We start from the raw sequence: 12,521 nt of genomic DNA on the forward strand, positions 1-12,521 counted from the left end.
GCACAGGAGCCTGGCCGAGGGCCAGCCCGGGGCCAGGCGGGGAGCCCAGCGAGGGGCTCGGAGCCATGGGATGCTCTCGGGTTTCCCCGCGGCAGCCGCAGCCCCAGCATGGCCCCGTTCCACCAAACACACAAACGGGGAGGGAGGGGGGTGAGGAGTGATGGAAGTGGCCCAGTTTCTCCAAAAAAAAAAAAAGCAGGTTTTGCACCTAAAAAAAAAGGCAAAAGTAAAGAGCAAGGATGGAAAAATCACGCTGCCTGGGGAGCAAAAGCAGCCCAGGGGCAAGGAGCACGTCCTTTCTCCCAGTTTTATGGGGTTCCCCATTATGAAAAAGGCCCCAGGGCCACCACAAAGGTGTGGGGACCTGGTGGGGACAGGGATAGGGACAGGAGCTGCCGCCAGAGGGGCCGGGGAGGCTCAGCAGCGCTGCTGGCTGCGGCACGGGGCTGGCCCAGCCTCACCGGCTGCAGGAATTTGGGGCTGCTGCCAACTCCAGACAAATCCCTTTTATTTGCTTGTTCAGGTTTTGATGCTGTAATTGCATCGTCCGAGCCAGCTCTCGAGAGAAAGAGGAAAGGGAAAGAAAAAGAAGAAAGGGGAAGGAGAGCAGCGTGCAACCCCGGAGCAGCCAAGGCTGGGCGCATCCTGCCTGGGGACCCGCCAGCTCCTGGCCTCGGCTCCGGACCTCCCCGCAGCTGGGAGGAGGGAAGGGGCCGGGGCCGGGTGGTGGCAGGGATGGGAGGCGAGGAGCTGGGGGTGCAGAGAGCCAGCAGGATCCCCAGCACGCAGGGGACCCCCCCCCAGGATGAGCCCTGGGGGTGCAGGACGCTCGCTGCCCTGCGTCAGCTTTGATCCGGGCATGTGCGCACCAGCGCTCGCCGAAATGTCCCGCTGCAGAGCTGCTTGGAAGGGACAAATTCAGTCAAAAAAAGGCCAAAAAATGTTTCTGGCCACGTCGACGTTCAGGCCGGCATTGTCCAGGGAGGGGAAGATAGTGGTGAAAACCACAAGTGTCTGGTTTCCTCAAATCACTACTTTTCTGCTTAAAAACGAAACAGGAAGGGAGGGCGTTCCTGCAGCAAGCTCCTGGGGCGAAGCCTGGCTGTCCCTCCCCAGGGGATGCGGACAGCTTTGGGGGTGTTTGCTCCCCAGGGACGGGCCCCGTGGGGCGAGCACAGCTGAGAGCTGGGCTAGTAGTAGTCCTCCTCGCTGTCCCCGTAGTCCTCAGGCACCACGCGGGGCTTGGGCAGGGACGAGCCCGTCAGGTTGAGCTGGTCTGGAACAGCAGCACAGGGACGGGGTGATGTTGCCCCCCTCCAAACCACACCGTGGCTGTGCCCAAAATCCCAAATGTCCCCTCCCACACCCCACAGGACCTCCTGGGGACAGGGGACGGGTGCTCACCCGGCGTGAAGACGGTCAGGCTGGCGAACGCCACCACCTCGCCGACCTTGTTCCTGGCGAAGCAGCGGTAGGTGCCCTCATCGGTCACCCGCACGCCCTGGATCTGCAGCCACCCCGTCACCTCGTACCTCTGGGGACCTCCCCTGAACTGCCAGGAGGGAATTATGTTTTTTGGGGGTGTGCACAGCCTCCTGGATGGGAGAGGCAGCTCTGCAAACCCCACAAGGGTGGCTCAGAGGGGCCCCGAGCTCCCTGGCGCCAGCTGGGCTATTTTTTTTTTGTTTGTTTGTCCCCAGCACCAAACAACCTTCTCCGGCCCCAGCTGGGCTGCAGCTGTTTGCAGGCTGCTCTTGCCGTGTAGTGTCTGAGGGCGGAGAGCTGAGGCTCCCTTGGCCGGGCAGGGTCCTCAGCCAGACCCTACAGCAGGGCATTGGGGTCAGAAAGGCGCAGGGGAGCGGCACGTCACCCTACAGCAGCGCTGGGTGCTCCCCACCACGATCCCCCCCTCACCGGTGCCCAGCTGGGCTGCACGGCCCCGTGCTGCTGCCCACACCCTATAATGGCAGGGTACAGCCTGGCTGGGTGCCACGGGGCTTGCTCCGTGCTATATTTGGGGTCAGGAAGCTGGCAGGGTGTCCAGGGGCTGGTCCCCTCATCCAGCAGGCACGGCACGAAGGCAGCAGGCAGGGCGAGCCAAAAGGGAGCTCCCTTTGTGCTGCTTCCATGAGGAGCAGGAGATCAGAAGCTACCGGAGGTGTTTGGGGGAGAGGGGAGGGCGCCCACCTGGACGGAGATGTGGGGGTCGTCCCCCGGCAGCAGCATCTCGGTGCCGTCCTTCCTCCACTCGATGGACGCCATGGGGTAGGCGAAGACCTCGCAGCCGAAGACGACGTCCTGGCCGGTGACGTTCCAGGCGTCGTAGGGTGGGGAGGTGATCTGGGGCTCTGGGGGGACACAGAGGGGCCAGGAGAGCCGAGCCGGGAGAATTTGGCTCGGGGGAGCGATGCCAGGACCCTCCCCATGACCCCTCTCCAAGCCCACCCTCACAGAGCATCGCTGTGCCCCCAGGGTGCTGCCCCTCCTCCCAGCCAGGACCGGGGGCCACCCCCAGCTCCCCACAAACCCACGGTTGTTGCAGCCCCTCCTGCACCTCGGAGCCCCCCCAGGACACAGCCTTCATGTCCCCTGCCCCCTTCATGTCCCCTGTCCTGGCCACAATCCCCCCACGTGTCCCAGAAACGGCCCGGCTCTTACAGGTGCCCAAGAGCGCGCTCCTGGAGGAAAAACTCAGGGACAAGACGAGCTAGAGAAAATAAAACCAACCCTGACACCCCCTTGGGCTGTGGCAACCGGTGCCACGGGGTTGCCCACGGGTTGCCCCCCACCCTTTAGCCACGCTCTGGCTTTCAGTTCGGAGACGGAAATCGCACAGCAAACCGACCCGGGCCAGCTTTCCGCACGCAAGCGGCGGCCAGGGCGAAGGAGCCGCGTTTCTGGGGAGTTTCTTGGCACCAGCCCCGCTCCAGCCGCACGGTGCCGCGGCCAAGAGCTCGCTAACGACGCCCTGGATCTCCCCCAGCAGCGCTCAGCCTCCCGTAAATCCCGCACGGACTTGGCAAAGCCTCTCCCGAAGCTCTCCGTGCACCATGCCCGCAGCAGAAGGGCCCCCGGGTGGAAGATCTCACCCAAACCCCTCACCCCACCACTCCCCCCGGGCGCTACCTGCCTCGCAGGGCCCCTCGTGGGCCACGGTGAGGTTGGCATCGGGGCGGGCACGGGCGGCCTCGAGGAAGCGGCAGAGCTGCGGGTAGGTCCTGCCGTCGGAGCCGCAGAGGGCTCGGTGCGAGAGGCAGGCGCACTGGGGCTCGGGCACCTCGCCGTGCCGCAGGTCGCCGGCGTCCAGCCGGCACTCCAGGTGCTCCCCGCACTTGCCGTAGAAGTGGTTGGTGTTGTCCAGGTCGCAGATTTGCCCCTCCAGGTTGGCGCACTCCCAGCAGCAGTCGCAGGCATCCCGCACCGTGCCGGCCAGGCACCCGCGCGGCTCCGGGCACTCGTCCGGCCGGCACTGGGCGCAGCCTTCCCCTTCCTCCAGCAGCCGCTGCCAGCCCCGCTGCAGGTACTCGGAGGTGCTGGGGAAAGCCTGGCCCAGCTGGAGCCAAGCCCAGTGCGCGGAGAGCAAGGAGAGCAGCAGGCAGGAGGAGCTCAGGGGCTTGGCCTCAGGCATCCTCGCGGCGGCTCCCCGAGCACGGTGCCACCATCACTTGGACGGGGACCTCCGGCACCGCTCCGGCCTCCCGGGTTAGAGCTGAGCTGCCATCGTGGCCTGCCAGGAGGGAGAACGTGTTTTAGGGGCATGGAGAGGGCGCCCCAGCCCCCTGGGCAGCACAGCAGGACGTGCAGGGGAGACTCTTCCCACCCTCCTACCAGGCTTAGTACCCCAAAACCACCCCAAAACTTTTTTTACCACCCCTAAACATGACATCACACAGTCCCTTCTTTCTCCCCAAATGGGGCTGCTGACCCCAAACCCAGCTTCACCCCATTCCCCTGGCAGGCAGAGCCCAGCCTGCTCCGACCCCACTGGGCCCCAGGCACCCCAGAGGTTGCTCCATGCCGCCCCGCCAGCCTCGTGCCCGGCTCCTCTCGGGAAGCTGCTGTGGAGCCGGGCGCCCCTTTCCTTTCCCCACCTCTCCGCAGGAGTCACGAGGCTTTTTTCCCCTCCGTCACCGCCCGGAGGAGTGCAGTGGAGCGGCTGAGCCAGCAGACGAGGGGCTCTTTCCGTGCTGGAGGCAGCCAGCCGAGAGGAGCCCGGCCAGGAGGATGCTCCCGCTCACTCCTGGCTTTTTTCCCCCCCTCTCCTTGCCATGACCCCTCTCTGCCCTCACTTCCAACCCCATATCTCACCCGAGCAGGGGCTCAGCCCCCCCAAAAAGCTCTGTGAACCCCCTCCCAGCTGTCACACTGCTGGCTGAGCACGGGAGAACTCGGTGCACAAGTGGGCAGCCTGCACCGGCACCGTGGGGTCCCTGTCCCCGAGCAGGGGGCCCCCAGGCTTCCCACATCTTCTGCAAGCTGTTCCCACAGGTCTCCCCCCAAACAAGGACTGCAGCCCCCTCCCCAGCCCCCTGTTTGCCCCCATTAAACCCCCCTGGATTACAAAAGGGACAACAAACCTCATCCCACAGCGCTCCCCAAAACATCCACTGGAGCCCCCAACCCTCCTCCTGCACAGCGAAAAGCCCCAACCCTGAGCAGCCACAGCAGCTGGGGCCAGGAAAAGGGGGGGAAGCAGCCAGCATGCAAACCCACCCCCCCCTGCTCCCCAAATCCCCCCGGGACCCCCTCCTTTCCCGACCCCAAGCCGCCACTTACCGGAGGCTCCGGTGCGCAATGTCTCGGTGCGCCCAGCCCCGACAGCCCCGCTGCCACCGGCCGTGATGTCAGCGCCACGCCAGTCCCCACGCCCCCCGACGGGCCCCGTCCCAACCCCGGACAGGCCCCGGGCTGGCGGCCACCCCTTCCCTGCCGGGACCCACCGGGCTGCGGCAGGACCCCCGGTTACCGGGGTCACCCCCCGGTGCCACGGCCGGGACCCCCCTGCTGTGGGATGCCGTCCCCAGGGGGGGCTTTTTGGGGATCCGTGGGGAGATGTGAGCAAAATCGGATTGGCACAGCTGGGGTGGGGAGCAGAAGCACCCCACGGGGTGGAATTTGGGCAGCTGCTGTAATTAAACAGGGGGGTGATTCCCGGGGGATGCCCGTGACACCCCCCACCCACCCAGGGAGCGGGCACAGAGGGGACACGAGTGGTGGCATTGCCTTGGTTGGGTCCCCCCCCGAGCCCCAGCGGTGCACTGCCAACCCCCCCACAGGGCTGTAGGGCCCCCTCTGCCTCAGTTTCCCCTGCTCTGAATTTGGGGGGGACACCCCAGCCCCTTCCTGAGCAGGGGGACACGGGGCTGAGCACAAACCTGCTGTGCGCTCGCGCCCTGCTCCGCCACCGTGCCGGGGGGGCCGCAGCCCCCTCCCCTTTTCCAAGCGAGGAATTTGTGGGATTTGCTTCCACGGCGAATCTCAGCCGAGGCAAAGCCGTCCCGGGAGCCCTCGCAGGATCTGGTTTCCTTCACTGCTCTGCAAAAAAAAAAATCTGCTTTTGCTTTCCAAAACCCCCGCTGCAAATCCATTCCGGGCTCCGGCGCGTTGCGAACCCGGCCGTGGCTAATGATGGAAAATCCACGGGGCTGCAGCCCCAAAAACCCACTCTTCCTGGCCAAAATCCCCCTCCGGCAGCCTGTCACGGAGGGGGGGTCCTGCTGGCTCTGCCTTCAGCCCCTCTCTGCTCCCCCTTAGCGGCCCCCAGCCCCGTGGCTTGGGGCCAAGCCCCCCCCCAGCTCCTCTGGCCCGGCCCAGCCGTGCTGCAGGTTTTTTTGGCAACCCCAGCTGCTGGGGATTTCGGGGGTCCCTGAGACCATTTGGGGAACGGGGGAGAGCTGAGGGACCCTTTTAGGCACCCCCAGAGCCACAGCCCTGGGGGGAAGCATCACCCACATCCTCAGGCACCCCTGTGCCAAGCGCTGCCCCTAAAACCTGCTGGGCTCAGCCCTAAAACCAAGATGGAGCTACAGCCCGGCAGATAATTAAACCTCCTGCTTAACGAGGCTGTTGAACGTGCTAATAAGTAGCAGCAGCTCCAAATTAGGGGTGGAAGAGCTAACCTGTGCTTCAGGAGGAGCTGTACCCCATCACACCCCGCTCCAATCAGCGTGCCCCCGGCACAGTGCACCCCAGGGCTCCCGGCCCCAATATTTCCCCTAATGATTGTCCCAAATATCTGCAGACGTCCCCCTGGCCGTGGCACCCCTCCTGGCTCTGCCGTGGGGACGTGGCCCCATCCTGCTCGCTGCCTGTCCCGGGGTGCCCCGGTCCTGCCCCGGCACTGGGCTGCTGGCCCGGGTGATCCCAGGGAGGGCCAAAAGCTGACGAAAATCCCACCCTGGAAACGAAGCCGTGGGCCAAATGAGTCAGGGTTGTGGTGGATCCAGGTTGATCCACCCCAGAGCCACGCAGGGCTCCTGAAGGGTCCCGACCGCGTCCTGTGGGTCCCCAATGGGGACGAGGCGCGGGCAGGTCCCCCTGCCCCATGTGCCAGGCGGGTCCCGTGCCATAAATCAGCCGGGTTCAGGTTTCTCGGGGCTTCTCCGGAGCAAATTCCTCCCCGGAACGAGCCCGTCAGCAAATTCTTGGGGAAGCGGTTGCAGCTGTGCGCGGGAGGGACAGGGGCTTCACGGGGGGGGGGGGGACCGGGAGCGGTGGCCAGGTGGCGAGGGACACTCTGGTCCCCAGGCACCCAGCGGTCTCCATCACCTCCGTGGGGTTTTTTTGGGGGCACCCAGCTCCTTCTGGGGGGCTGTGGGGACTCCCCCTTTCCGTATGGCATCCCCGTGGGGCCCCACACCTTGGGGCTGGGGCAGTCCCCACGTGCCAAGGTCCCCCCTGCACCCATGCCCCCAGGAATGGGGCCAGGCTCTGGGATTTTTTGGGGGGTTGCAGCCCCATGGCAGGGTATTTTGGATATTTTTGGGGGGGCCATTCCTCGCCACCCCACTCCCATACCAGTGGCATCATTCACGGTTCTGCCCCCAGAGAGTGGTGCTGATGGCCTCCCTGTCACCTCTGTGTGTCCCCCCCCCCGGCACCGAGGCCACTTCTGGCTGCAGCGTGGGCACCCGAACTGGGAGCCCTGCCCCTAAATGGCTATGGGGTGCCCCATCCCCTACACCCTTCAGCTGAGATTGGGGGTCCCCATTTGGGGTTTGGTGGCCCAGAGATGTGACCCTGCGCTCAGCCCCTAAACGCCCCCCCCTGCGGGTCCTGGGGGGGTGACACTGCCCTGGGGGGTGGCAGGGGACAGGCAGGGGACAGGCTCTGGGGTCTCTGCTGCCACCTCCAGGGCGCTGCTGGCCTCGTCCCCATCCCCTTGCCACGCCACCCTGTCCCTACACCCGAGCCCTGTCCCTGCAGGTCCCCCCCACCCCAAGCACCCCTTCCCCAAAACCACCCTGGGGACCCCAAGGCAACTTCGCGCCCCTCTCCAAGAGGCGTTTGGGGACCCTATAGGGGTTTGGGGACCTGCCCAGGATGTGTGACCCTCACTGTGACAGCGTGCCCTGACCCCCCCTTGTCCCCCAGCCCTCCCCCAAGTGCCTTGGGGACCCCCCACCCATGGGACACGCCAAGGGGTCGCCCAGGTGGCTCCGTGTGCCGGGACCCCCAGCGCCAGCGGGGCTGGGACGAAGGTGACCCGCACCCGGCCGGGACCCCGATACCCCCACCCTGGGGACCCTGAGCAAGGAAGGGGGAGGCCCACGAGCAGGCTGCCCATTTCCAGGCGTCATTAAAGAGCAATTAGCTGGAAATTAAGCTGAGAACAAGTATTGATTAGCTCATTAAGGCTGGGGGAGCCGGCTGGGGCAGGAGGGATTGCTGCCGCTCGCCCTCATTATGGGCAAGGTTAAAGCCTGTGGTCGGGCGGCTCATTAAAAATGCCAGGCACCAATCGATGTCCCCCCCCCCAGACACCCCCAGAGTCCCAGGGCCATGTGGTTGTCACCTTCTCAGGGACTGGCCTGCCACTTTTGGGGTTGGAGAGCCCGGAAAGTGCCCCCAGTGTCCCCCAGGGTGGCAGCGGTGGGGACGTGGGGATGGATGTGAGACACCCGGCGCCCTGTGCAGGGCTCTGTGCCACCCTGCCCCACAGCCTGGGGGGGGGAATTGGGGTGAGCCCGGCCCTATAAGTGCCCCCCCCCCAGCCCTATCTGAGCCCCTGGATGCCGGAGCTGTCCCCGCACAGGTGTGGGGGGAGAGGTGTCATCATTATTTTTGTTTTCCTCGCACCGCCCTGGAAATATATTGTGTTCTTGGCTAATCCCGTTCAATTACAGCACAATAAAACACATAATAAAAACCTAATTCATTTTTCCCGAGCGCTCCATCTCCCCGCGTCTTGGCAAGCTATTAAAAATTTGTCTTCATTTTTCTGGCAAGAGCCTTGTACCTTTTCATCTTTAATTTATGAGAGCAGAATAGCAATTGACAAGCCCTTATTGCGCGGCGAGGGGCTGCATTATTTATAAGCCGCCGATGGCTGGCTCAGGGGAGATCTTTGCAATATGCTGGGGCTGCCAGGAGGAGGGGGCTGGAGCCGCCCCGTGCCCACCCCGCTCCTGCCCCCCTGTCCCGGGTGGGTGCTGGCACCGTGGCGATGGGTTTGGGCCATCCAACCCCATGGGTTTGGGCACAACGTGGTGGCCTCTCCAAGCGTGCAGCATCCCAGGCACGGGTTTGCAGAGCCCTGGGCGAGGTGCTAAGCTGCTTGTGCTAAAAAAAGCCGCCCTGACAGCTGGGCAGCAGGCTCCAGCACCCGCTGGAGCACCCGGCACGGCTGGCACAGCACGAAATGGGAGCGCGGCCGGCCCCGGGGCACCCTATTCCCATCCTCGCCCTCTTTGCAGACAGCCCCCCGGGGGGAAGAGGGCAGCCCCCGGCCCCTTTCCACCAGGGAGGAATCGGCGCCACGCTTCTCTTCGCTTTTGGTTTTGTATAAACAGCCTGTCTTTATTATTTGGTGGGTGTAGGTACAGAGTCTGTATGTAAAAAACAACCGGGGGAAACCATGGGGTGCTTAAAGCCATTGGAGAAGGTCCGCCGGGAAGGAGGATGTAGGGTAACCCCTCGGGGGAGCACAGAGGGCATCACAAAGAGAATAAAACGGGGGCTCTGCCGAGATTAACTCGTGCTGCGTGCCAGCTTCCAGCCCTGCAGCACCCCTGGGGGTGCCCCCGCCCCGGTGCGCACAAAGTTTCTTGGCGCTGGCACCACGGATGGGGACGGGGACGGGGACATTTGCCTCCCCCCACGCAGGATGGGGCTTCCACACGGTGACACGCAGGGAACGGGGACATTTCTGCTCCGTGGGTGCCCACAGTGGCACACGGGGCCCCCCTGGCCCTGTCCTTGGGAAGGACGGCGTGACCGTGCCGTGCCCCGCGCTGTGCTAGCGCCCAGCGCCGCTGCAGCCTCTCCCCCAGCCCCTGGCACCTCTGCCTGCCAGCCACACGTCACCAGGGAATTATTCCCCTCCTCCTGGCACTGGGGACAGTGATGCTGTGGCTGCTGGCCTTGGGGACAGCCCCACAGCAGCAGGGATAGGAGCAAACCAGCTCAGGGGGACAGCGCCGGGGAGGTGCCGGGGTGGGAGGTGCCCCTCTGGGTTTGTTCGGGGGGCTCAGCTACGCCCCGGGGGGGGCGAGCACGGGGACAGAAGGACAGGGGACAGCCAAGGGGCAGCAGCGGTGTCCCCGGGGGGCTCTGAGGGTAAAGCTCAGCGACGCAGCAGCCCCGTGGGGAGCCCCGCTCCCAGCTCACAGCCCCTTGTTGAAGTAGACGGTCTGCAGCTGCGGGTCCCTCTCCCGGATCCCAGCTTGGAGTTGGGGCTCCAGGCGGCTCACCTGCATGGAGCTGCGGGGACACAGGGTGCAGGGGATGGAAAGGGGGACGCGCATCTCCAAGCCTCCGACCGCTCAGCTGAGCGAAAGCACCTCTGGGGGGTCAGAGGGCACGAGGAGCCCGCCCGTGGGGCGCGGTGCGCCCGGCCTTACCTCTTCTGCGGGAAGAGCGCGCAGCACAGCGGGGTGGCGAACACCAAGCTGCACGGGGAGGACAAGGAGAGGAGAAGCGGGGCTGAGCAGCCTGCTCCCACCCACAGCCAGTCCCTGGGGCAGCCAGGAGGCAGCCCAGCACCGTGCCAGGCAGCGCCAGGGCTTTGGGGCCTCTCCAAACCCCAGACCCTGATTTTCCTGACACGGGGCTCACGGGGATGCTGAGGAACCCGCTGGAGGCTTCAGATGTCCTCCCAAGAGCAAAAAAAAGCTCGTGACACGTTTCCTGCCCCCCATCCTGTCTGCCTGGGGAGCAGCAGCAGCAGCAGGGTGTCCCCGTGTGGCCCCAGGGGGTCACTTACCAGAGTCCCACCAGGCCGACCTGCAGGGGGGCGTTGAGGTACGGGTAGCGCTGCCGGGGGACGGGGGGAGATTTGGTGTCAGCAGGCAGGAGGGCGCCCATTTCCCTGCTGGGGGCCAGCAGGGTGCCCCCCAAGCCCACCCTGCCCTGCTAGCAGCCAGCAGTACCTTCAGGAAGGCTCTCTTCTCCAGGGCGTTCATGATCACGGGGGGGATAGCTGGGGCAGAGGAGAAGGAAATGAGCTCCGTGGGACCCCACGAAGGGCACCCAGGTGTAGGGTGGGGGCCGGGCACCCACCCATGGCCGGGGCTGCCATGCCGATGCGGGACACCACCACCTGGAGGATCGCCTTCTGCGCCGCCGCCACCGACTCGCCCAGGCGGTTCCCGTTCTCGTCCGTGATGGGGATGCCCAGCTTCAGCTCCCTGCGGGGACAGTGGGGATGAAACGGGGACAGCTCGGGGGGAGGCTGGTGCCTCTCTGTGTTCCCCATCCATGGGCTGTGTGATATTTTGGGGGGGCTCAGCGGGACAGCCCGGGTGTCCCCCCCCCCCTCAGGCACCCACCTCTGCCTCATCAGCGGGATGTTGATGCAGTTGGCAGCGGCCACGGCTGCGAAAGGCACGAAGCGCCCGATGATGGCTGGCAGGTGCTGGGGGGGACAGCAAGGAGCGGGTCACGGAGAGGTTTTGGGGACAGAGCCAGCTGTCCCCAGGTTGGCCACCAAGGAAAACTCCCCCCCCTCCCTGCTGCTGAAAGCTGCAGGGTGCAGCGGGGTGACAATGGGGTCCCCGGGGGGTAGCGGGGTCACCGAGGGTCCCCGTACCTTGGTGAGAGCCTTGAGCCCCAATGCCGTGACCACCGCTCCGGTGGTGGCACTCACGTAGGCTGTCCCCAGCTGGCTGCAAGGGCAGGAGGTGACACCGATGAGCCAAGGCCACCCCCCTCTGATGTACCCCATCCCTGGCCAGCCGTGCGCCGGGTCCCCGTGGCGGAGGGGCCGCTCACCTGGGGGTGATGGGGGCGTCCCCGCTGCGGTTGGTGTAGTTGACGATGGCGTTGAAGGATTGATTCACCCACTGCCAGAAAACCACGGCCGGCGTGGTCCTGCCGGGCACCAGCATCACCCCACAGCAGGGGTAGGACCCCAGGGGGCTGGGGGTTGAGGGCGAGCACCCGTGGGTGCCCAGGGAGGGGCTCGGGGGGGCTCTGCTACCTGTAGAAGGTCAGCATGCAGCCGGTGATGGTCATGTTCATGGGCACCTGGGCTGCCATGCGCCCGATGAGCAGCATCTTCTCGCCCGTGTCGGGGTGGAAGGCCGAGTCGTAGATGTACTTGGCCCGCCACAGCTGCTCCTCGGTCAGCCCCGGGGGCACGATGCCAGCCCTGCGAGGGGGGCACGGAGCTGCTGGCACCCCCAAAGCTCACCCTATGGGTGCAGGGGGGCCGCACCCAGCCCGTACCCTACCGGTAGTCGTGCACCAGGCGGCGAGCCTCCTCCAGCTGGGCCCCCGAGAGCAGCAGGTTGCGGGGGTCGGTGACGGTGAAGAAGTGCTTGGCACGGCCCTGGAACGTGCTCTGGTCCCAGCGGGGCTCCCGGATATCGATGGAGGCAGGCAGCGGGGGGGGCATCCTCTGGAGGGGGGGGGGACACCCACGACACAGCGACACGGGGCGACATGGTGACACGGTGACACCCACCCCACGCACCCCTCTCCATCCCCGCACCCCCCACGGAAAATCTCCCCCTCCCGCATGCCCCAGCACCCCCCCTCCCTGTTCTGGGGTGGGCACTGAGCCCCAATCCCCGTCCCCTTTTTGGGGACCCCCCCGACCCGCGCGCACTCACGGCTCCGGTGCAGCGCCCGCTGCGCTTTGCTCCGCTCCGCACCGCTCCGCTCGGCGCCGCCGCCGCCCCGCCCCGCTGACGTCCGGGACCGTCACGGGGCCGCCCCAACACGGGGGGGGGCACCGGGGACCGGGGGGGGGCCACCGGAGGGGGGGGAAGCTAAGCCGGGCCCGGGCCATCTGCGCCGGGCGGCCCCTACGTGCTGCGCGGCACGGCTCTGCGCGATCCCCACGCGTGTTTTTATCGTGG

General features: G+C 65.9%; 2 protein-coding genes across 7 annotated transcripts; both read right to left on the minus strand.

The window, feature by feature from the left end:
* Positions 1-491: 491 nt before the first annotated feature.
* On the minus strand, positions 492-5,971 carry KAZALD1 (Kazal type serine peptidase inhibitor domain 1). Of its 6 annotated transcripts, none has more exons than XM_072039735.1 (6): positions 5,953-5,971; positions 5,376-5,535; positions 3,127-3,727; positions 2,188-2,348; positions 1,405-1,552; positions 492-1,276 (listed from the first exon to the last, which is right to left on the minus strand). In XM_072039735.1, exons 3-6 carry the CDS (start codon positions 3,626-3,628, stop codon positions 1,191-1,193), a joined length of 897 nt encoding a protein of 298 aa, XP_071895836.1. In that variant the 5' UTR covers positions 3,629-3,727; positions 5,376-5,535; positions 5,953-5,971; the 3' UTR covers positions 492-1,190. The 6 variants fall into 6 exon arrangements, with proteins under 6 accessions (XP_071895836.1, XP_071895834.1, XP_038037487.1 ...); XM_072039733.1 differs by lacking the exon at positions 5,953-5,971 and adding an exon at positions 5,666-5,794; XM_038181559.2 differs by lacking the exon at positions 5,953-5,971 and adding an exon at positions 5,666-5,759 and having other exon boundaries at positions 5,376-5,530.
* Positions 5,972-8,991: 3,020 nt separating this feature from the next.
* Positions 8,992-12,426, minus strand: SFXN3 (sideroflexin 3). The gene is made up of 11 exons (XM_038181556.2): positions 12,273-12,426; positions 11,892-12,058; positions 11,639-11,809; positions 11,431-11,529; positions 11,249-11,324; positions 10,989-11,074; positions 10,720-10,847; positions 10,590-10,639; positions 10,424-10,473; positions 10,062-10,109; positions 8,992-9,921 (listed from the first exon to the last, which is right to left on the minus strand). Exons 2-11 carry the CDS (start codon positions 12,053-12,055, stop codon positions 9,825-9,827), a joined length of 969 nt encoding a protein of 322 aa, XP_038037484.1. The 5' UTR covers positions 12,056-12,058; positions 12,273-12,426; the 3' UTR covers positions 8,992-9,824.
* Positions 12,427-12,521: the final 95 nt, after the last annotated feature.

Source organism: Anas platyrhynchos, chromosome 6 (assembly GCF_047663525.1).
Source record: "Anas platyrhynchos isolate ZD024472 breed Pekin duck chromosome 6, IASCAAS_PekinDuck_T2T, whole genome shotgun sequence".
NCBI classification, from domain to species: Eukaryota; Metazoa; Chordata; class Aves; order Anseriformes; family Anatidae; genus Anas; species Anas platyrhynchos.

Excerpts from the sequence above, each read along its gene's own strand:
- KAZALD1 (XM_072039735.1), bottom strand. The coding sequence starts at position 3,628 with ATGCCTGAGGCCAAGCCCCTGAGCTCCTCCTGCCTGCTGCTCTCCTTG. Across the intron at positions 2,349-3,126 it reads CGAGGGGCCCTGCGAGGCAG|AGCCCCAGATCACCTCCCCA; the intron begins GTAGCGCCCGGG and ends GTGTCCCCCCAG. Across the intron at positions 1,553-2,187 it reads ACCCCCACATCTCCGTCCAG|TTCAGGGGAGGTCCCCAGAG; the intron begins GTGGGCGCCCTC and ends CCCTCCTGGCAG.
- SFXN3 (XM_038181556.2), bottom strand. The coding sequence starts at position 12,055 with ATGCCCCCCCCGCTGCCTGCCTCCATCGATATCCGGGAGCCCCGCTGG. Across the intron at positions 10,474-10,589 it reads AGAAGAGAGCCTTCCTGAAG|CGCTACCCGTACCTCAACGC; the intron begins GTACTGCTGGCT and ends GTCCCCCGGCAG. Across the intron at positions 9,922-10,061 it reads GCGCTCTTCCCGCAGAAGAG|CTCCATGCAGGTGAGCCGCC; the intron begins GTAAGGCCGGGC and ends GTGTCCCCGCAG.